General features: G+C 48.3%; 1 protein-coding gene and 1 long non-coding RNA gene across 3 annotated transcripts; one reads left to right on the forward strand and one right to left on the reverse strand.

The window, feature by feature from the left end:
• The first annotated feature begins 924 nt into the window (after positions 1-924).
• ERRFI1 (ERBB receptor feedback inhibitor 1) lies at positions 925-15,188 on the forward strand. Of its 2 annotated transcripts, NM_001077930.1 has the most exons (4): positions 925-1,079; positions 11,321-11,516; positions 11,628-11,704; positions 12,562-15,188. In NM_001077930.1, exons 2-4 carry the CDS (start codon positions 11,395-11,397, stop codon positions 13,743-13,745), a joined length of 1,383 nt encoding a protein of 460 aa, NP_001071398.1. In that variant the 5' UTR covers positions 925-1,079; positions 11,321-11,394; the 3' UTR covers positions 13,746-15,188. The 2 variants fall into 2 exon arrangements, with proteins under 2 accessions (NP_001071398.1, XP_059731368.1); XM_059875385.1 differs by lacking the exons at positions 925-1,079; positions 11,321-11,516; positions 11,628-11,704 and adding an exon at positions 11,711-12,023.
• On the reverse strand, positions 7,881-11,330 carry LOC132342469 (uncharacterized). The gene is made up of 2 exons (XR_009490856.1): positions 9,671-11,330; positions 7,881-8,849 (listed from the first exon to the last, which is right to left on the reverse strand). It is a non-coding gene; the product is annotated as an uncharacterized lncRNA (long non-coding RNA).
• Positions 15,189-21,970: the final 6,782 nt, after the last annotated feature.

Raw genomic sequence — 21,970 nt, forward strand, 5'->3', positions numbered from 1 at the left:
CCTCCTCCCGCCGGCTCGCTGGTGTTTTGTCCTTGGACATCAGTGGCTGCCCTGATGCCAAGAGATGTTGAGGTCTGCGTGGGTCTATTAAGTAAACAAGAGATTGGAACTCAAGCGGACACCGGGTTGTGGGTGGCGGACACCTTCTGGAAGCCCGTGGCCGGCCCTATCCGAGTCAACTGCCAACCAGGCCTGGGCTCCATGTGCAGACGTGTGGTCAGAGGAGAGATGGCCCGGCACCCACACGAATGTGGCCTCGCTGACCCTCGCCGTCTCACACTGTGTCACTCTGCCCACGCTGTCCTCCGATGCCCCGCTCTGTCCTTTCTTGTCTTGCGCAGACCCTTGATGCCCCGCGCTGTCCCTCCCACACCTTGGCCCGCGGGCCTCGTGGTGAGTGTGGGTCCTGCAGGCGGTAGACGCGCCCCCCACCCGCCTCTCCAGGCCGGCTCGCAGAGGCTCTGCTCGCCTCCCCGCGGTGCCTTCGGCCCACCCACGCGGCCCGCGGACAGAGGAAGAGAAAACCCTCCCCAGGGCTGCAAACGACGGAAACCCCGTGCGAGGCATGGCGCCACCTTTGGTTCGGGCAGGAACCGCGGCCGAGGCCGGGCGGCCTGCACTCTTCAGAGGAAGATTCAGGGGAAGGAGTGCCCGGAGGCAGGCAGCAGCCTCCCGGATTTGGGAGAGCAGGGGGACGCCCGGGCCGCAGCAGGCCAAAAACACGTCCCTCGGGAGACAAAGACTGCTTCCCTGGCGAGGGGCCACCCGACGCCAGTGGACCCCACGAGAGCACCTTGACCGCGACATCGCCCCTTTAAGGGGCTTGAGGCCGGGATTGGCTGCGCGGTGGAGGTGGGGCGGTGAGCGGCGACGTCACGGCCCCGCCCCCTTACTATATAGTGAGGCGGCTGCGATAGCGACGACGGCGGCCGAGTGCGAGCTTGGAGTGCGAGCGGGAGCGAGCGGCTGGTGTTGGGCGAGGCGCCTGCGCGGTGTAGGGCCCCTGAGCCCGAGTCGCTGAGACAGCCGGGACGGACATGCGCGGGAGGGCGCCGTGGGGCAGCCGCGGCTCTGCTGGGGTAAGGGGCCTATGGGCCCGGGGCGGGAAGGGCGGCGCCGCGCCCCTCGGGACTCCGGGAGGCTCCCGACGCGGGGCGGGTCCCTGGGCGCGAAGAGGGTCTCCCGGCGCGGAGTCTCCCGGGACGGAGGGAGGGGCCGGCCCGGCGCTCTGGAGACGCGCGGCTCCAGGAGCGGCGAGCTGGGGTCCTGCGGCCGCGGGTTGGCGGCGGCCTCGGGCTCTTTCCTCCTCTTTCCCGGGGCTGCGCGAGTCTGGTCCACACCGCGCGCCCGCAGACTGGGTCGGAGAGCTGCTGGGGGCCGGGATCGGCGCGGGTTCTGACCCACGGTCCCACTGCTTGGTCTCGGCGACGACAGTCATCCCCAGTCGGTGTTCTTAATTCATCGGAGCAGCCCTGTGCCCTTCTCCTCCCAGGAACGCGATTCTTTGCTAGAACGTCCTAAATGCTGTCTCAAAAGGGAAAGAACTGCAGAATTGTGTTCGAAACGTGAACGCTTATTAGATATTTCGCCTCTGTGCCTGTGTGCATTTATATGTATATCGTAGTCTTGTACAAATTAGATGACTCTTTCATCAGGATTAGTACCGTATTGGTACGCAAAGTCTTTATTAGGATTTCGTCATTGCTTGAAAGAAACCAGTCTCTTACCTGATAAAAAAAATATGAATAGATTGTTAGTCATAAACTTAAGTGCAGTCAGAATAGAGACTGTAGCTTTAAAAGAGATGTGTTGGTGACTTTAGGTACACCTGCAACACAGGTAGGGCAAGACTGGTTTCTAGGCAACTGTCAGGGGTGAAGAAAGGTGAGGTTAAAATGCTTTTTTCCCCCCTTCTCTTCTGGAGAACAAGTGTTCTGCAAAATTGCAAGCTTTTATAAATCTGTTAAGAATGCAGTGAGAAAGCATTTGTTGAGAAGACTGAGGCATCTGATTAAGTTCACCATACCTTGTCTTGCTTTCTTTTTTTAAACTGCATTTCTGGTTTTTTGTTTTTCCTTTTTCTTTTCTTTTTTAAACCTCACTGGAATTATGTAGTTGTAAGTGGAGTTTTTCTTAAAGGCATTTTGATACCCATTTCAGGAAATGACCAAGTTTTGTTAAGACCAAAATGAAAGAAATCAGGTCCTTGTTAACAGGCTGACAGTGATTGGTTATCAGTATGTTATCAATCAATCAGGCCCCTTTGCAGATATTAGCAAATTTGAAGAGAACCACAAATTGGTTATAGCATGGAGTTCATTGCCTTCACTTCAAGCACAGAGGTTTCCTTTTCATCTGTGTGTTCTTGTGGACACTCACTGGGACTAACAATGTATAACCCCACAGATACTAGATTGTAAACTCCTTAAGGGCAGGAACCCTGCCTTGCACAGCTTCTGTCTTAGGCAGCTTTGCACGTTAGTTGATGATTGATAATTTCCGGAAAGCATGTTTTACATTTTAAAATTCAGCAGGGTTGCACCAGTCACTGATAAAGCTCAGAAAGCAAATCTGCTTTTTTCGAATGGCTGTTATGAAATGTCTGAATTATTCGTATTTTTGACAGATAGGGAGAACCAGCATTGTGATGCACTGGGTTTCCTACTTTAAGTTCACAGTGGACGCTAGTCGCTCGGTTCTGTGAGATTTAATTACAGTGTACACCTGAGTTTTTGTGTGGAAAGAGCTCTTAACTGCCGCTCCTCGGAAGCCAAACCAGATAGTACTTCCCTTCTGCTGGTAGTAATGGTAGCTTTTAAAAGCAAGTCACCCAAATTACAGGTGCAATCTAACATGCTGGAAACTGACCTGAATTTCTGCATACCATCAGGTTTCTTTAGAAAGATGAGCAGAGGAGGGGAAAGGTGGTGCCAAGGGTAATTCCAGGAATTTGAATGTCACCGTCTCCCTCTAGCAGAGGCACAACTCTTTTCTTGATCTAAATACAGTTGAATCGGTACAGCAGCATCAGGATTCCTGGAGCATCCTTTGGTGCTGCTGTTTGGTCATGCATTTTAAAAGCTGATGGATAATTTCGTTTTAGAGAAACGAAATCTCGTTGTGGCATTCTGGCATTATCCGCACAGCATAAACACATGCTTTTTAAAGATAGATAAAATTGGTAAGTTTCGAGGGTTCTGAACCTAAGTGACTAGCTTCATACAGCAATTATTTTAAGGTAAGGAAGAGTTAGCATGGGATTCAGATTTCAGAAGAGAGAATAAAAGAATTCTGCCATTTGGAGTCACTGCTACTTGAATCCAGTCCCTGTACCATCAAATTGGGCAATATTACCAAAAGGCTGTTGAATGTATCTTTTAAATACGGGGCTGTGGCTACATGAGTTAGCCCTTTTCAACTCCAGAGTGCCATGATTCCACAAAACATTACAGTCTAACAGAAGACACAGTAGGAAGATAAGGATGGGAAGATACCATCCAAGAGCGCTTGTTAAATAAAGGTCCCCCCAGAATATGAAACTCGACGAGTCACAGGTTGTCTTTTGAAGATACTGTTCCCCTCTGCATGAAATGCTCTCCTCCTGAGTCTTCTCACGGCTGCCTTTTCTTCATCCTTTAGATTCACATTTGAAAAATCACGCAAGAGAAGCCTGCCTTCACTGCCTGCGTGAATAGGTCCTCATCCCTCCTTGTCCTCTTATTGTTCCCCATTTGATCCCTTGGCAGTGACCACAATCTGAAACTGCATGCCTGCCTGTTACCTCTCTCCTCGCTAGACTGGGCCTTCCTCAGGCAGCACCATGTCCCTTTCAATGAGTGTCGTATCTAGTCAAAAAGAGTAAGCATCTGGTAGCTGTTTGTGAAAATATCAGTGAAACCGTGCCCTCTTAAGAAACCATGAGCTAAACACAGGAGCTGAGTTCAGTCTTGCTCTGCCCAGTGGACCAGTGCTCGGGTCCTGTTCTGTGTATCAGTCTCCCCACCTGTAACCAAGAGGAGGAGAAACGTGGCTGTCGCCTACAAAGCAGACACTCTAGAAAGGAGAGGTGAGGAAAGTGTAGCTAGGAAGATCCTGGACCGTGCTGATCCTTAGCAGATAGGAGGATGCTTCACCTCACTTCACCCCCTCCTCTGCAAAATGGAGATCATGATCCCTGCCTCTTCTTACAGGGATGTTGTGGGGATCAAGTGGGATGACATGTTAGAAAGTGTTTTTTCATTTGTGGAACACTTTCCAAATACAAGACATTCTATCATTATATTCTGGTTCTTACAGTAGAGCCTGATTATAAGACTCTATTGTAATAATGCCTCACAGAGATCCAGGCTGGGAGTAGATTCAAAGGAAGCTCTCTGGGTATATGTTGTGACCCCTTTTTATGGGTGAAAACAGACCTGCATTATTATCAAACGGATTATATCAAGCGGAGCGTCCCTGTGTCACTAAAGGTCGAGGGTCTCAAAGAACTGTTTGAGGTGGTCACAGAATAGATCAATACCTTAATCCCCTCTCTCCTTTTAGAGGATAGATAGGACAGAACTGCAAGTAATAACTCTTACTGGAGATCTGAGGGACTGGAGCTTAAATAGGAACTTTGATACACTAAAGGTAACCCAAGAAAAACTGTTACCAGTCAACAGAGCCCCAGGACAGTCTGTCTGAGCCCCCCCAAAGACTTGGGCTCCACAGTGGCTCAGATCATCCATCCGTCGGCGAGGTGTGTGGGAGAACCTGGCTCAAGCCTGGAGCCTAGGTCCCTCAGCTCTGTGCCTCCAGTTCCTTGTCTGTAAATGAGGGTAATCACAGGCACCCAGCTCCCAGGGCTGTGGATTAAATTAGGTAATACACATGAAGCACTTAGAACAATGCCCGTCAGATAAGCATCCAGGGAACTAGTGATTATGCTTGCTGAGTTTCTGTTCTCTGTAACAATCCCAGGTTACCCACTGGGTGACTTAAACGCTCGTTAAATAAATTTGAAGTTTGAAAGACACGCTTCCCATCATTAGACTATTGTGCTCATCCTCATTAAGATTTGAATAGAAATCCTGTATCTCCTACAATTGGAAACCTACCATGCACGTGTCTGAAAGGAATAATATTTTTCCCTCCAGTGTGTATGTGTTCTGCTGATGCTAGTGGTGCTCTGTAGGGAAGGGACAAAGGACAGAAGCATCTGTTCTTGCCGCGGGGTGTTTCTGCTGTGTCACCGGGGCCGTGTGGGAGACGGCGCGAGTCCAGAGGCTGGCAGTGACCATGGAGTTGAATAAATAGGTTTTCCATTGGCTTGCCATTTCTTAAAATACTTAGCTAGAAAATATAATGAATTATTCCTGAACTTAGGTCATCCAGCTTTGACTGTGACAGAGTGAAGGTGAAATATTCTCCTGGTCGCATTGGTTTTTACCACCTGCCAATGAGCTATTATGTACCAGGCCTGGAGCTGCATGAGGAGGAAATATGTCCATTCCCACTGGGCCACTCATTTCTTCACAGAAACCACGGAGTTTCATTCCATGTTGTTAACTTTGTTCAACACCCTTGTAAGTCATCTGGGCATTCAGGGTGAAGCTGTTGATGCTTCCACAGAGCGGCCCCTACCTTGCGGCCCCCTCTCTTCCTCTGCCCTCCGCCCCTCGGCAGATCACACCTGTTAAAATCCGAGCAACACCCTGAATTAAAGCCAGTGATTTTTGAAGAGCCTTCTGCTTTCAGTGAATCAACTCAGACCACACAACACCATAGCAGTTGTGAACACGGAATGTGTTAGGTGAGGAGCAAATCAGTAGGTTTTCTCATATTCCTAATAAAAGTGAAAACCCTCTAGAACAGCCAGACTGAACGTTCAGTGCAGATCGCTCGGCCATTAGTGCTGTAGACACTGATCACAGGAAAAATAGTGAGGTTTGGTTTGGTTTTCTTTTTTTTACTTTGCCAAAGGTGACTGTTTTAGACATTTTCAGAATGAAAGATGAGTTGGTTTCTTTGAGGGGTTGGGGGGTATCTAAAATCCTGGTATTTGTCACAGTCTGAAGTCTGTTTCTTTTTTCTCAAATTTTGGCTCTAAATATAGTTACCTGATAGCTCCCTGGATATGGAAATTGTTAGGGAGGTAATTGTTAAATGCAGCTGAGGAGACCATTTATCACCCTGAATAAACAGAAATCAGGTTCTTAAACCAGATTGAAAGAAGGAAATTACATCACACTTTTAAATAAGGAAGCACTGAGTAGAACTGGATGAGTCGTGTGACAAAAATGTGCCCCTCCCCCTCTCGTGGATTGCTTCTGAGATTTATTAATGAGATCTGTGGCCAGGTAAGCATATCTAGGTTACTGTCTTAAGGTAGCCTGGTTTTTTAAAGAACAGTATCAAAGAGGTTATCCTCAAACAAAAAGCATGTGATTTCACCTATTTAATAAAGAATGTGGAATGTGCTTTTGGGTGTACCCCCCCCCCTTTTTTTTTTTTTAAGGAAAATGAGCTTAAATTTAGCAGCAAAAACACAGTAGGTGCCTTATAATCCAGAAGAGAAGGTGACATTGTGTCTGTTGTTAGGAAGCCCCTACCTGATTGCTTTAAGCAAGCATGTAGTAACAGCTGCTAGTTTGGAAAGTTACAGTGTTAACCATTTAAGCTTCTAATCTTTTTACTGCTGCTGCTAAGTCACTTCAGTGGGATCCCATAGACGGCAGCCCACCAGGCTCCCCCGTCCCTGGGATTCTCCAGGCAAGAACACTGGAGTGGGTTGCCATTTCCTTCTCCAAATCTTTTTACTACCTAGTCTCAAAACCGTCTGCTTTGGGCTTTGGAAATGAATTTAGTGAGCATTCCTTGCCGGCTCCATGTCCCTAGACTTGTATTATAATTGACCAGTGTCACCAAATGTTTATCCCTTACAAATCTGTGCTTTTTCCCTTCTTCACTGATATATATTATAAATTACATGAGTCTTTCATGTAATTACTTTTTTAAAAAAAATGAGGTGAATGTTTTCTCAGAGTCCACTTAATAAGCACGTGTTAGAGATGAATGAGGCCAGGATCTGTTGAAGGAGGGGAGGCGGAGAGTCCTGTTGTAGAAAATCAGCATGATAGAAGGGGACTAGGGCACAGCACAGAATAATCAGGCCCTGGAGACACTTCTCTGGCTTTTCTGGAGAAAGCAGGTTCACGGAGAAGATAGCATGAGAACCGCCCTAAAGGATATGTTGATTTCTAACAGCAGTTTGGGGAAAGGAGAAGCAAGAGCTTGAAAAAGGTTGGACTGGGGCCTTGTTCCGGAGGCCTTCAATGGCAGGCTGAGCGGCATGTATGGAGAAGCCTTTGAAGGTCTTTGAGCAGCGGAAGATCTAAGCTGGAGCTTAGGTTAGGTCAGGGACAGAGATCCAGCGTGTAGGGTGGATTGGGGATCTTCATAGCCGAGGCAGATTAGGACAGAAGGAAGATAGATTTGAGAAAAACAGCATAGAAATGAGCTCTGGCCCTTGGTGATTCAACGCACGTCTGCTGTGGCTCAGGATAAAAATGGTGCCTTTGGGAGACGTGTGATCTGCTTAGACCGTGAACTAGTTTGGGAAGGGAGTGTGGCAAGAGGGGTTTGGTTTGTGGAGTTCCAGATGCCAGGGGACCATCCAAGTGGAAAGGTAATCACCAGACAATAGGACATACAAAGTGGAGGCTTGAGCCAGGGCTGGACCTGGGATTCAGGAGCTGTGATGTGGGGTTGAAGCCCTCTACGGGGATCAGAACTCAAGGCGGCGCTAACCCTAACCCTAACCCTAACCCAGGTTGTTAGGACAGAAAGTAAAGGGGCAGTCTCAAGAAACAGATGGTTTTAGGGTTGTCCTTTGTTTTTCCTTGAATTAAAAAAAAAAACAAATCAAGTGATGTTAATAGGAAAAAGGAGTTCATACCTGCCATTGGTATTGAACAGCATTTTCGACCCTAAAAGGCTAAAGATTAGTCCACATGTTTCAGAGGAGCTTCCATACCCAAGATTATGGAGACCCTGGTCAGTGTGCTAGGCTGCCCAGATGCCCATCAGGTTTCGTGTTTCTGCATTTCATCACCCAGTGCCATCTTGGACTTGTAGATCCTGGTTTTCCCCAGGACAGGGGAGGGGGTATCTTTTGCAGTTGTTTTCCTAATGAATCTTAAGGCAGAGCTCGTTTTACACATGTAAGGGGACAAAATTCACAACACAACAGTATCAGCTTCAGTTTCCTTGAGCTCTGCACACATTTCTTTTAACTCAGGGTTGACCAATGGATGGATCCACCACCCCTACTCCAAGGAGTACATATTTTGAATGCTTCTAGAGTTTTTTAAGAGGCATAAAAGAATTCCAGGTGGTTCCGCCCCACACCCACAGTTTATTGCCTGGGGAACACCCTGTAGAAGTTGGCTTCTGGACCCCGAGCAGGCTGCCCTCCTGGGAGTCCACCGAGGGGGGAGTTATTCTCCAGAAGGAGAGAGAGAGAGCAGTGACACTGCGGCGGAGCTCCCCGTGCGAGCCAGTGGGAGGTTTGGACAGTTTCATAACACAGCCCATTCACAATTCCCCATTGAAATGTAGAGGCAGGTCACCTTCGATGAATGCACAAAGACGCTATTGTGGTCACAGCAAGCTGCCTTAGTGAACACAATTCTTTTTATACTAAAAAAAAAAAATTTTTTTCCCTTTAAGAAAGCTAACAAGTAGGTGATAGAAACAATGACTGAAAAATAACTTTTTCTAGAACATATACAGAATGTTAAGGGACCATTGACGACGGAGGGCCAGGATTCCGAGGCCATTTCAGCAGAGGCGATGGTTACACAATCACTCTGTTGAAAGCGAAGATTTAGATGGCATTAGGAGTCTGACACACAGTAATTACTGGTAGTTCTTGTTGGCCTGCAGACAGGTGGGGGCTGGGCCTCCACAGTCCCCCGCAGCACTTTCCTGTAATCTGGATGGGCGATCTTCAAACGTGTGCTTTCAAACCACTTAAATACCATATTCTCCTTCCTCTCTGGCCTTTCATTTTTCTATCACCACAGATACACTCCCTGTTGTCCTGCCAGCGCTTGTAGATCTCTTAGGAAGAGCACTCTAAAGCACCGGGCAGGGTCAGAGAAGAAGTGTCTAGCAAATCTTTTTCTAAAGCTTGTCTTTAAAATTTTTTTCTTAGAGCTTAAACTGAATTCAAAGGAAGTAAAAACACATTTCGCTGTGTTCCTAATCTAAAAACCAACCCTCAAAAACAACAGAAAAGACCTCCCCTAAATAACTTAGATTTCTGAAATGATGGGTTCCCCCCTGCTTCTTTATCTTTAGAGACTGATGAAAGATAAAGTTTGACTATTAGAAATAATATTTTAAACCTATTAAGTCTCTGCCTGGTATATTCAAACAGCTGACTTTGGGAGAGTAAAAAAGCTGAGAAGTGGTAATTGGGCCCCCGGTCCTTTGTCACTGAAACAGTACCTTCTCTACATTCCTTTTTACGAAAAAAAAAAAAAAAGAATATTTGCAGAGTGTTTTTCTAGACCCTTAACTTAAAAACAGCTCTGTGCCTTACATATTGTATACATTCAGTTGATACTGACAATACTAATAGTTTGATGGCGTTGTACAAATATACATTCAACAAACGTCTCCTTACCCAGCACCTGCTCCTGTTCAGGTGGTGATAATTAATGACTGGGACACAGCTTCTTTCCTGAGCTCGCAGTCTCGTAGGGGGTGACAGATCGGTCCCTAAAACAGAACCCTGACCGTGTGCCGCCTCCCTCTGCTCCGCACACCCATCTCTCGCACTCATGTCAGCCACAGCCCTCAGCGCAGCACCCAGCTCTCTCGGTTTGTGCAAACACAGTTGCCGAGTGGATGAGAACGGGTCATAAAGTGTATGTACACATCACAGAAGGGGTCACTGTGACGCAGAGGGCCGACAGGGTATGTTCTCAACTTGTTCTAAGCGGATATGAGTATCTGAAGAGGGGGCAGAGACGGGTGCTAATCATGAGTACACCTTGCCAACGGATACAGGAAACTAAAGAGAGGCAGTAGGGACTGAGGGGAGAGGGGAGGGTTGGAGGGCTCTGAAGAGAGGGGCGGCTGGATTAGGAGAAATTGCACTGACTTGGCCTCTGTCACCCATGCCTCACAGCGAGGCGGCACATAAATTACCAGGCACTCCACCGAGGAGAATGCAGAGAATGCAGACCGCAGTTTGCCTTCAAAAGGGAGGAGGATGCTGTCCAGGCCTCTGCCCGAAGCCGGTCATCCTGCAGAACTTGATTTTTTTTTACAGAACAGGAGTGAGTGTCCTCTGTGCATGAGGACGTCTCGATTCCTACACAAGTAGTGTCTGGAGAATTTGTCTTCCCGGGGCCCATCTCCACCCCCCCGCCACCACCCCCCACCCCTGAAATACAGAATCTAAATAAGTGCTGGGCTTGTGGGGTCATCAAGTGACAGCTGTAGACCCTCTGCTTCATCAGAGCGTTGGGTCTTAGTGAACAGTGGTGCTGCCATATTGAACACAGTAATTCCTGAAATGACTTTCTTAGCTTGGGACAGGGTGGGGTGCAGGGAGTAAGGAATGAGCTCAACGCTCAGCACAACCACACGGGCAGGTCGGTCTACTAGGAGGCTGGAGAGACGTCTGTGTGAGGCCTCTCTGTGTGCACTTGTCTGCCCCCCACGCCCAACCCCAAGGTCTGCCCTGGCCTGAGACAGACTGTTTCTCATTGGCTGAAAACACCTCAAATCTTAGTATTTATTGCATGCATGCTAAGTTGCTTCAGTCATATCCGACTCTCTGCAACCCTGTGGACTGTAGCTGCCAGGCTCCTCAGTCCATGGGATTCTTGAGGCAAGAATACTGGAGTGGGTTGCCATTGCCTCCTCCAGGGCATCTTCCCAACCCAGGGATGGAATCCACATCCCTTAATACCTCCTGCATTGGCAAGGAGGTTCTTTACCACTAGTGCCATCTGGGAAGCCTGTATTTAACACCACCACCCCTACCCCCAAAAAAGACTTTTAGTGTCGGTATTTAAGTAACCTCATGAAAAGTAAGAACTCAGTAGTGTTACGACGTGCTGCGGTCCCTGGGGTTGCAGAGAGTCGGAACCAACTTGGTAACTGAACAGCAGCAACAGCAAATGTAAACCTGACTGGGGGGAAGTCTGTAACTGGATGTTTCTGTTCCGCAGGCCCTGGAATTCTCTCCCCTCAAGTTCCTCGTGTTTGGGGATTGTTTACCCTGCTCTTAACCTCCTCTGTACCCAACCTTCCCCCCCACCAGGGAATGAAAGCCACCGGTTGACCGTACGCATCCCTGGGCATCACAAGTCTGAAGACGTCCCAGAATAAGGCACAATGTCCATGGCAGGAGTGGCTGCTCAGGAGATCAGAGTCCCGTTAAAAACTGGGTTTCTGCATGATGGCCAAGCCTTGGGAAGCTTGAAGGCCTGCTGGGGTGGCCGCAGCGAGTTTGAGAAGTAAGTGCAGGATGTGGGGTTGCCAGAGCCCCCAAGCGGGTAACATTGGAGTGAGAGAGGGGACGTGGTTGCTACTTGTTTGTGACCCAGATGTCCGTCCTTCCCTTTCAGCGGCTTTTTAAACATCGACCCAATAACCATGGCCTACAGTCTGAACTCCCGGGCGCAGGAGCAGCTAACCTCCATCGGTACGTATCCAGAGCGTCCTGAGAACCCAGGTGCCCTCAGCATAGGGAGAGGAAGCTAGCAGCCCCGAGGGAGCCTGTGCCCCAGTGCTGTTTTCTAAATGAGGAAGTGACCGAGGCCATTTCCGACAGGAGTCTGACCCCTAGTGGCAGCAGATCCTGAAGTAAGCGTGTTCTTGTCAGGCTCTCGGTGGCTCAGCCGGAGTCACTGGGTCTCTGTGTGGAGGCGTGAAGCCACCCCAGCCAGGAGACACACTGAACTCTCCAGAACCTCGGACATGAGCTCTCTTCTTCCTTACTAGCTTCGAACACCTGTTTGAAGGTAACAGAATAGTACAGATACTGACAGAAACTTAGACAAATGTGTGTATCATCAGCCCTTCTAGATTTTTGCCAAGGGCTGCCTGTCACGTCGCGGGTGAGTCTCCCGGCTCTGGGTATCGCAATGGGCCAGGTGAGGCCTCGTCTTATCTCAGGCCTGCCCTGCGTGTCCTGGGTGGCCTGTCTTGCAAATGGCCAGGTTGGTATGGCCTGGCTCCCCAAATTACATGCTGTTCACCTTCCGTGGACTTCGCACATGTCACAGAACCTGTCTGGGGCGTGTGGGCGTGCGCCGTGCACACGGCCAAGACGATGGAAGAGATAATTTGTTCTTTGAACCAGATCAGGTGCGTTCCCCGCCTCCGGCCCTTGATTACACCCGCAGCAGTTGCCTGGGTGTGCTCAGCGTTCCATCAGCTGGTGTTTCACCACGAGTGACCCAGCCGAAGGCGACAGGAATCCAGGCTGCTGGGGTGGGGTCCAATTCCCTCCATGGGGAGAGCACAGACCATCCTCCATAACCTCTCGTTTCCTTCCAGGGCGCACCTCCAGATCCACCCCGATGAGCAGCAGCCACTGTGCAGAGCACGGCCCCCCTCCGAAGTCCCGCCTGCCTCCCCTCATCATCCCCCCAAGTGAAGGCTGGGGGCAGCAGGAGCAGGACCGGGTGGCATGTGGACTGAAGAAGCTGGCGGTGAACGGGGTCTGTGCCGCCACACCCCCGCTAACCCCTGTCAAGAGTCCCCTGTCCCTCTTCTCCAGCTCAGCGCCCTGCGAGCGGGGCTCCCGGCCCTTGCCGCCACTGCCCATCTCCGAGGACCTCACCCTGGACGAGACAGACTGCGAGGTCGAGTTCCTCACCAGCTCGGACACGGACTTCCTTCTGGAAGACTGCGGGCTCTCCGACTTCAGAGCCGACGGCCCCGGCAGGCGCAGCTTCCGAGGGTGCGGACAGATCAACTATGCATATTTTGACACCCCAACCGTCTCCGCCGTGGATCTCAGCCAGGAACCCGACCAGGCTGCCAGGGCACCGAGTGCCAACCCCCCTCCGCCCCAGGCCCACCGGAGACTGAGGAGGTCTCACTCAGGCCCCGCGGGGTCCTTCAACAAGCCGGCCATCAGGATCTCCAGCTCCGTGCACAGGGCTTCTCCCAATTCCGACGACGACAAGCCTGAAGTTCCCCCTCGGGTCCCCATCCCTCCCCGGCCGGCCAAGCCAGACTACAGAAGGTGGTCGGCCGAGGTCACCTCCAGTACGTATAGCGATGAGGACAGGCCCCCCAAAGTCCCACCGAGAGAGCCCTTGTCCCGGAGCAACTCGCGCACCCCAAGCCCCAAAAGCCTCCCATCTTACCTCAACGGGGTCATGCCCCCCACGCAGAGCTTTGCCCCCGACCCCAAGTACGTGAGCAGCAAAGCCCTGCAGAGACAGCACAGCGAGGGGGCTGCCGGCAAGGCACCCTGCATCCTGCCCATCATTGAAAATGGGAAGAAGGTGAGCTCCACACACTACTACCTGCTCCCTGAGAGGCCACCCTACCTGGACAGATTCGAAAAATTCTTTAGGGAAGCAGAAGAAACACACGGGAACACCCCTGTCCACCCCCTCCTGGCCAATGGCAGTATCTCTTCAGCCCCAGACAAGCTGGACCTAAAGCCACGAGTGGACCCGGGAGGCCATGTGAAGCGCAAACATTTCTCCTACGTGGTTTCTCCTTAGACCCTGGAGTCCCGGCTCAGCAGAGGTGCCATGGAAGCGAGTGGTTCTCTCGCAGTTCCCCAGACCTGTCAAGGTTCCCTGGGAAAGTGGTCCAGATCACAGGATCAGAGAGTCGAACTCTCCGTCTGAACGGGAAGAGCTTAGAGAGTCGGGAGGTGCTGAGGTGCTGAGCATCCCTGACCGTGTGAGCGTCAGAGAAAAGTCTGCTCAAGCCTGTCATTTAAAGATGCGCTGCAGGGAGGAAGGACAAGGGACACGCATCTGTGTGCACGCTGCACGCCTGCATCTGCACTTGTGGTAAAACCATAGATTCCAGTTGCAAGTTAACCCAGTGGTTCCTGTCTTAGAGTAATATATATTTAGAACAAGAAAAACTCAAGCTGGAGGATGGCTCCTGAGAGACTGAACATTGAGCAAATGGGAGAGAATACAGTATTGTTTAGCTCAGAATCATAAAATATTATATATATATATTATTATTATTTTTGCATAATAAGGTTGAAGATTGCCAGCTCTGAGGCCTCTTCTGTTTTGTCTCATTTATTTTTGCAAGCAGTTTTTCCATGGAGGGCAGGCCGTACATTCTTTCCATGACTTCACCTGCCTGCTTTAAGTCGTCCTGAGACCTGAATCCTGTAGGTCTTGCTGGAGGGATGGCAGCAGCTTTGGTACCGTATTCTCACCTGTCTGGGTCTCATATGAACAATGGGAAGGTAACAGAATAAGTCACTTTTCCTTACCATTCCTTCTCTGTTCCACCCCCAGGAAACACAGGACACATGGGGAAAAGCAAACTCTTGGCCAGTGTTGAGGATGTCAGTTGAGGCAATGAAACAGTCAGCTGTTGGGTTGAGAGTATCTGTGTGGAGATGTGTGTTGTGGGTTTCTTTTTTTTTTTTTTTCCCTCCCCTATTTTAGTTGCATATGAATAAACAAATACAACACAAGCTGGCCTTGTGTTGCTGGTTCCTCTTCAGTATTTCCTGGGGATTATTTGCTTTCTAAGTAAAACCCTTCTGACCAACAGCCCAGTATGTCTTAAGACCGGAGGTCATGTCACCTACTTTGGAAGCTCTCACAGCAGGCTGCTCCGCTCGGATCTGGTGAGACACAGAGCTTGTGTTGCACTTCCACGTGCTTCGCTGTATTTATCTTGTGTAGAGCAGCACAGAAGAGATGGTGCTCATTAACAGAAGTACCTTACTACAATGTTCTCCACATTAAACAAGCTGTTTACAGTTTAAACTGCTGAGTGATGTTATTTGAGCTATTTAAAGCTTATATTTTAGTATGAACTAAATGAAGGTTAAAACATGCTTTAGAAAAAGGCACTGATTTCTGCATTTATGTGTACAGTATTGGACAAAGGATTTTATTCATTTTTGTTGCATTATTTTGAATATTGTCTTTTCATTTTAATAAAGTTATAATACTTATTTATGACACCGTTAATAATGTTTCTTGCCTACACTCTTATACAATTTTGTGTCTCGGGTAGTATGACAACTTGACCATTTTTAAGCACAAAGGAAGATGTTTTACAGTCTAATGTACACTTGAAATTTACCATCATTCCCTAAAATGAGAAATAATTTGAGCAATTTAGATTTAAGTAGTATACAGACAATGGCAAAAGTGAGCTGTTTGTATTTACCTGCAACAATTTAAAGGGTCCTTTGAATTGATGCTGGTATGTTGCCATGGAAACAGTTTCCATGTGGGAAGGGATGTCCCCATCAAGTGGACTGTACCAGGAAGGAACCAGCTCTGACGTGGACGTGACATGTCTCATCTTGGGCTTGAGGACTAGGTCTGGATTGCCCTGGGTCCTTTGGAAGGCCCTGTTTTTTGCTTGACCTGAGGCCCCCAAAGAAAGTACAGCCTGCTCTGGTCTCTCAGAGTCACAGTTTTGGGAAGCAGGAGGATACAGGGATGCTGTTGGGGAGGGCACCCTCCCGTCCAGTGTCACTCGCCTAGTTTTCCTTTGCTCTCCTCTGCCCTCAAGCTTCCCACATGACAGCAAAGCTGCCGTGACATTGACTGCATCCTCGTCTGTACTGGGTTTCTGCCAGTGTCAAGAGTGAGGATTCAACACACACAATCTGGGCTGAAAGTCCAGCGCGGGCTCTTTCTAATGACCTGTTGGGCGATACTTCAAAATCTGTATGTCGGTTTTCTCACTGGTAAAGTTAATAGGGGGGCAGGGGTGATGCCTATGGGAATTACCTTTGACAATTACATGTAAACCAGTAACTAAATGTAAACACAGTGAGGGCCTGGTCTGTGAGTTGGTTTTGTGATTCTCTGTTGCTCACCCTAAGCCCACAAGTTGGACATTATTTCTGGCATTTAACAGATGAAGAAATGGACTTGAGTTCATTTATCAGACATTCGTTGAGTAACTACATGCTTGGAACACACACCCAGGAATTTGAAGCAGTACATAATGACCATTTGTGATAAACCCTAGGAAGGCATGAACGGTGGTGGTGACAGGATAACAAAACACCGCCTCCCCTTCCTGCATCCCCCAAGGTGATAGGGTCTGAAGGGGTGGAATCTGAGCTGAAGGAAGCAGAGTGAACAGGGAGGGACAGGAGAGGAGACACTGAGGCCAGAGGAGAGCTGGGTGTTTTCCAGAAGCCAGAAGTTATACAGTGAGATGGACAATGGGAAAGGGTGGTCGGTACCACCCAGAGGTCCAAGCGGAGGAGGGATGCGGTGGGATGTGTTTTCAAAAGGCCAGTTGTATGGAGAATAGATTGGAAACAAGGAAACTTCAGGACAGGCTGTCAGAATTGAGATCCGAGCGTCAGACGGTGGGAAAGAAAAAAATTGGCTTTGAAGATAATACTTCAAGGTAGAAACAGAAGGCTGGGGACCTTAGGTGGGAGACAGTCCCAGTATGTGGCTTGGGCTGCCATAAGTATCCCCCAGCTTTCTGCAAGCCTTTTCTTTGTATAGTGGTCAAGTTGTTTAGTCACCAAATCATGTCTGACTCTTGCAATCCCATGGACTGAAGCCCACAAGGCTCCTCTGTCCATGGGATTCTCCAAGCAAGAATACTGGAGTGGGTAGCCATTTCTTTCTCCAGGGAATCTTCCCAACCCAGGGATGGAGTGCATGTCTCCTTCATTGGCAGGCAGATTCTTTACTGCTAAGCCACATGGGAAGTCCGTTGTGGTCAAGACAATCTTTAATTCATTGTATATTTGCTTCACTCTTCACCTTTGAGTTTTCCTTGATTTTGAAAGAATGTTATCTTTTTTTTTTTTTTTGGTCGGGGGCAGGCTGCGTTGGGTCTTCATAGTGGTGTGCAGACTTCATTAGTTGCAGCCCACAGGCTCAGTTGCTCTGGGACATGTGGGATCTTAGTTCCCTGACCAGGGATCGAGCCTGTGTCCCTACATTAGAAGGTGGATTCTTAACCACTGGACTCCCAGGGAAGTCCTGCAAAAATATTATCTTTTCCTCTTTCTTCTTGGCCATTGCCACTAGCAACCAGAACGTTATCCATTTGCCAACTCAGTCCTCGTCCGGCACACAGAGCAGAAGGAATGCTAGGACAGCCCTGGGCCTAGGACAGCCCTGGGCCTGCTCTCTTAGTGTTGATAAGGCCATTATGTCGAGGAAACGGCCACTCTTAGCAGCCACTGAATGCACTGTTGAGGTCTCTTCCCATACCCAGTAACAAAGCTCTGGCTTTAAGTCAGGAAATGCAGGCGCCTCTCAGCTTCCCACAGTCTCTGTTCCCCATCCATGGGAGACCATGGCAGAGCAGGACCCAGCCCTATAAAAATAGAAGGAATTTATTATTAGGGATTGTTTCATGGTAGAAAACAGAAGCTAAGTTCAAGAGGACTGTTTTGTAAGTCAACTCCAAATCTGAATTATATTATCTAGGCTGCAACAATCAAATATACATTGCCAATCTCACAAAGTTCCACATTCTAATGAAGTTTAACCTGGTTTATATGTTGCTTATTTCTCCTTAGGTCTCAAGGGCTGTCTTAACTATGTCATGAAAAGATTAAGAGGATGTTTCTTCAATGCTAGGGCCCTGAGTTAAAACAGTAAAGTTGTAGATTTTTCTAGAGCAGTTCATAGGAAAGAGAAATACATCCGCCCACTGGTTCAAGAATCAAAATGTTTATTATGCTGTTCTCTATTTTAGTTCTCCCTTTTTTTGGCTGCACTTCTAGGCCTACGAGATCTTATTTCCCAAACCAGAGATCAAACCCATGCCCTCTACAGTGGAAGCATGGAATCTTATCTACAGGACTGCCAGGGCAGTCCCAGTAATTTAGTTTTTAATTTCATCACATAATCTATTATTTTAGGGTACATGGAGACTTTTTCTCAAAAATAAGCTCCTGGTTATTTCATATATAGCTTGTCTTTCTTTTTTTTTAACTTTCATTTTGAGATTAATGATAAATTCTTAAGTTTCAAAATCAGTACAGAGAGGTCCCCTGGACCCAATAACCAGATTCCCCAACAATAAGATATAATCATCGTCCATTATCAAAACCAGGAAAGTGAGGACTTCTGGTGGTCCAGTGGCTAAGACACTTCCACTGCAAGAGGCGTGGGTTCAATTCTTGGTCGGGGAGTTCCGGGGTACGGCCAAAAATAACCCCAGGAAGCTGACTACATTGTCACAACACGCATAATACAGAATTTTATTTAGCAATAGTTACATCAAAATAGACTTAGGTCCTACTTTTAAAAATTAACTTGGAAATTCATTCTGTCATTCTGTTAGGCAATTTGTGAAAAACTAATAAAGCTTTAAAACTATGTTACCTTATAAAAATTTCTACATTTTGGTAATGGCAGTTGAGAAGATAGAACTGACTCATGTTCATTTTGATCTGCCAAGATTTTCTGCAAGATTAATTTTCATTAACTCGAGTAAGGATATTACTTCATGAGGATTCATGAATGATTTTTCCTTTAAAGGCCTTCAGATAGACGGAGACTTAATGTTCCGTATCTTTGAATCTGAACTTGAGACAAGCCAGGAGGCACACTGTGAATTCCTAAACCAGTCCTAAAGCTTGAGGGGTCGGTGTTTGAATGCTTGTTCTTAAGAAAGTAAGTTTGGGTCAAACTAAAACACACTCAGGGACTTGTTTGCTTTGCAAACGAGGCCATTTGGCAAATGTTCTGACCCTTCTCCTCTCCACATTCAAACCTTACACCTTTTAAGAGAAGTTTTGGAGTTTTATTTGGAAAAAGTAGAGAGAAGTAAGAACGGGATAGAAGGTTCAAGTCCATTCAAAGTTGGCTGCCTCTCCTTTTATCAGGACTAAGTGAGGGGCTTCCCTGGTGGTCCAGTAGTTAAGAGTCCGCCTGCCAATGCAGGACACACGGGTGCAAGCCGTGGTCTGGGAAGATCCTATGTGCCTCGGGGCAACTAAGCCTGTGCTCCACGACGAGAAGCCTCGTACGGCATCTAGGGAGTAGCCCCTGCTCACCTTAACTAGTGAAAGCCCTTGCGCAGCAACGAAGACCCAAATAAATAAATTATTATTTTTTTTTAATAGCTCAGGGAATGAAAAAAAAAGACTGAGTGAAATAATGTAACTCAAGCATGCGTAATGCAATCTGAGGGTGTGAATTTTCACGCTTGCTTTTTGCTTGCCATGTATCAAATTTCAAGGTATTTCTTCCTCAGCCACCCAGATCTGTGACGAGAGCGTGTTTAAACAAGCGCACCTCAGCTCCCATGTGATATGCCCAGAACTCAGTAGCAAACCTACGTACACCACGCATGTTTCCCCACACTTGCAGAAGTGCTTTCACGCCAGAGCAGCCCTCGACAGCCCTTTGTTCCTCAGCCCGTGGCCACCTGCGGGTGGAGCTGCTTGGGAAGGTTTTCCCTGCCTAGAAAGAGAGCTGCTGGCAGGCCACTAGGCTTACACGTGCCTCCCCTATGCCATCGGCCTTCACCCCGTGATCTCATAAAACGGCCAGGAACCCCAAGCGAGCCCACCTGTAGCAAGTCCTCTAAAACAGCATCCCTTATGGCAGATAACCCTGCCCTTCCCCTTCCCGCAACCAAAGCAGAAGCTGGCAAGGGGGGAACCAACTGGTTATAATCAAGGGACCAATCCCTGGGAATGTAGGAGCATTCATCATCTTGACTTTTTGCCCTGATGCAGAAAGGCAGCAGCTTCATTCCTTGGCAATCACTGTGGATCTGCGTCAAATAAACATCATCACACGCTTCTGGTGTGCTTCTTCAAAGATTGCAGTCATGAGGGATGAGCCCAGCACCTCCTCCGGGGACTGCTTGACTTCTGTCCCCTCCCCTCTTGTGTAAGGCAGGATGAGTCCGTCTGTCTGGCTGAGCCCAGAGCAGCCCCCAGCTTAGTGCGCAGGAAGCTTATTTTGCTGGTTTCCCTGGCCGTGCTGGGGTTCCTGCAGGTACTGGTGTCTTGTACACAGTTTTCTGTCTATTGACAGTAACCAATCACAGTTCCTGGCTAAGCAGAAGTCAAGGCAGGATCCCAAGGCACAGGGAGGCCTGGGAGCCCAGCTCAGCGCACCCACAGCAGCCCAGATGCATGATAAGACTTGTCCACGCATCGTCCCAGCCCAGGAGCCTCTAATTACACGTCTGGGGCTCACAGGAGCCCAGGTGGCCCAGCTCACATGATCCCAGAACTGTGAAGAGATTGCGGGAACAGTTCTCACTGCCCTCGCAGCCGGGTGGGCGAGGCTCCTCTGAGCCCCGTGCGTCATTTCAATATAAATTATAACAACCGCCTTCCAAAGACAACAAGAGTGCATTTAACCAGGCGGCTCTTCTCCAAGCATTGCCACCATTATATCCTCCCATCAAGGTTCCGACCAAACTCTACCTTTGCAGTCTTTCCAGCTCAACTTTCCACCTCCTCCAGACCTCCAACTTGAATAGCAGAAAACTGTTGGGCCTCGTAGCAGAACCAATGCAAAAAACACAATATCAGGTCCCCAAGCAGCTGGGTTTTCCCCCATACAATAAAGCTGTGACCCACGAGGTGGATCGTGGGAAGCCACTTTGACTAGTGGATCCTGTTCCTGCAGCTCCTTGACCGTATTGACAGCCAACAGAAATTTCTGTTTCCCAGGGTCTTCATAAAGCACACTGAAATCTTCTGTGAAGACATCAGCATCCACCTTACAACCAAGCCATCTTCTTTAAAAGAAAAGACACCTGGGGACTTCCCTGGTGGTCCAGAGTCTAAGATTCAGCGCTCCCAATGCAGGGGCCCAGGTTCAATCCTTGGTCAGGGAACTAGATCCCACAGGCCATAACTAAGACCGGGCATGGCCAAATATATAAATACATTTTTTTTTAAAATAGAATATATAAAAAGAAAAGACACCTGTGCGGAGCCAAGCAACAAAGTCACTGTCACTGGAACCAAAATCTCAACTGGCACATGCTGGTCAGCAGCTTATTCAGGAAAGAAAGCTGAGCCGTGGGAGGGGGTAACACAACAGGTGTTGATCCTGTCGTCAGTCAGCTGTGTGGGAGGATTTTGAGGAGAGCAGCCAGAAATCTGTTTTTGTTTTTGTTTTCAAAGCTATAAGTTTGTTATTTTTTTTTCTTCCGAGCTCACTGGATGCTGAATCAGTTCGATTGTTCCTTCTGTAAGAAACCACACACTTTAATGGGATTAAGCAAATAGCCACTTATCTGGTCATTGATAAGGATCCTATAAAGAAATTGATTTATCAAACTGAAATCCTCATTTTACTGTTTTTTAAAAATATTTATTTCATTTACTTGACTTCACCTGGTCTTAGCCATGACACATGGGATCTTCAGTCTTCAGTTGCAGCACGTGAACTCCTGTTGTAGTATCTAGTTCCTTGATCAGGGATCAAACCCAGGCCCCCTGCATTGGGAGCACAGAGTCTCAGCCACTGGACCACCAGGAAAGTCCATGAAATCCTCATTTTAAATATTTTCCTCTAAAGCTTGGCGTATCAGGCTGTTGTTCAGTCTCCGACTCTTTTTGACCCTGTGGACTACAGCATGCCAGGCTTCCCTATCCCTATCTCCCGGAGTTTGCTCAAATTTATGTCCATTGAGTCAGTGATGCTATCTGACCATCTCATCCTCTGCCATCCTCTTCTCCTTTTAACTTCATTCTTGCCCAGCATCAGGGTCTTTTCCAATGAGTTGGCAGTTCACATCAGGTGGTCAAAGTATTAGAGCTTCAGCTTCA

Source organism: Bos taurus, chromosome 16 (assembly GCF_002263795.3).
Source record: "Bos taurus isolate L1 Dominette 01449 registration number 42190680 breed Hereford chromosome 16, ARS-UCD2.0, whole genome shotgun sequence".
Taxonomy (NCBI): Eukaryota; Metazoa; Chordata; class Mammalia; order Artiodactyla; family Bovidae; genus Bos; species Bos taurus.

What these genes read in the sequence shown, in the direction of transcription:
- ERRFI1 (NM_001077930.1), top strand. Translation starts at nt 11,395, where the DNA reads ATGTCCATGGCAGGAGTGGCTGCTCAGGAGATCAGAGTCCCGTTAAAA. An exon ending in GGCCGCAGCGAGTTTGAGAA is followed by an intron (nt 11,517 to 11,627) that starts GTAAGTGCAGGA and finishes CTTCCCTTTCAG; the next exon opens with CGGCTTTTTAAACATCGACC. An exon ending in GGAGCAGCTAACCTCCATCG is followed by an intron (nt 11,705 to 12,561) that starts GTACGTATCCAG and finishes GTTTCCTTCCAG; the next exon opens with GGCGCACCTCCAGATCCACC.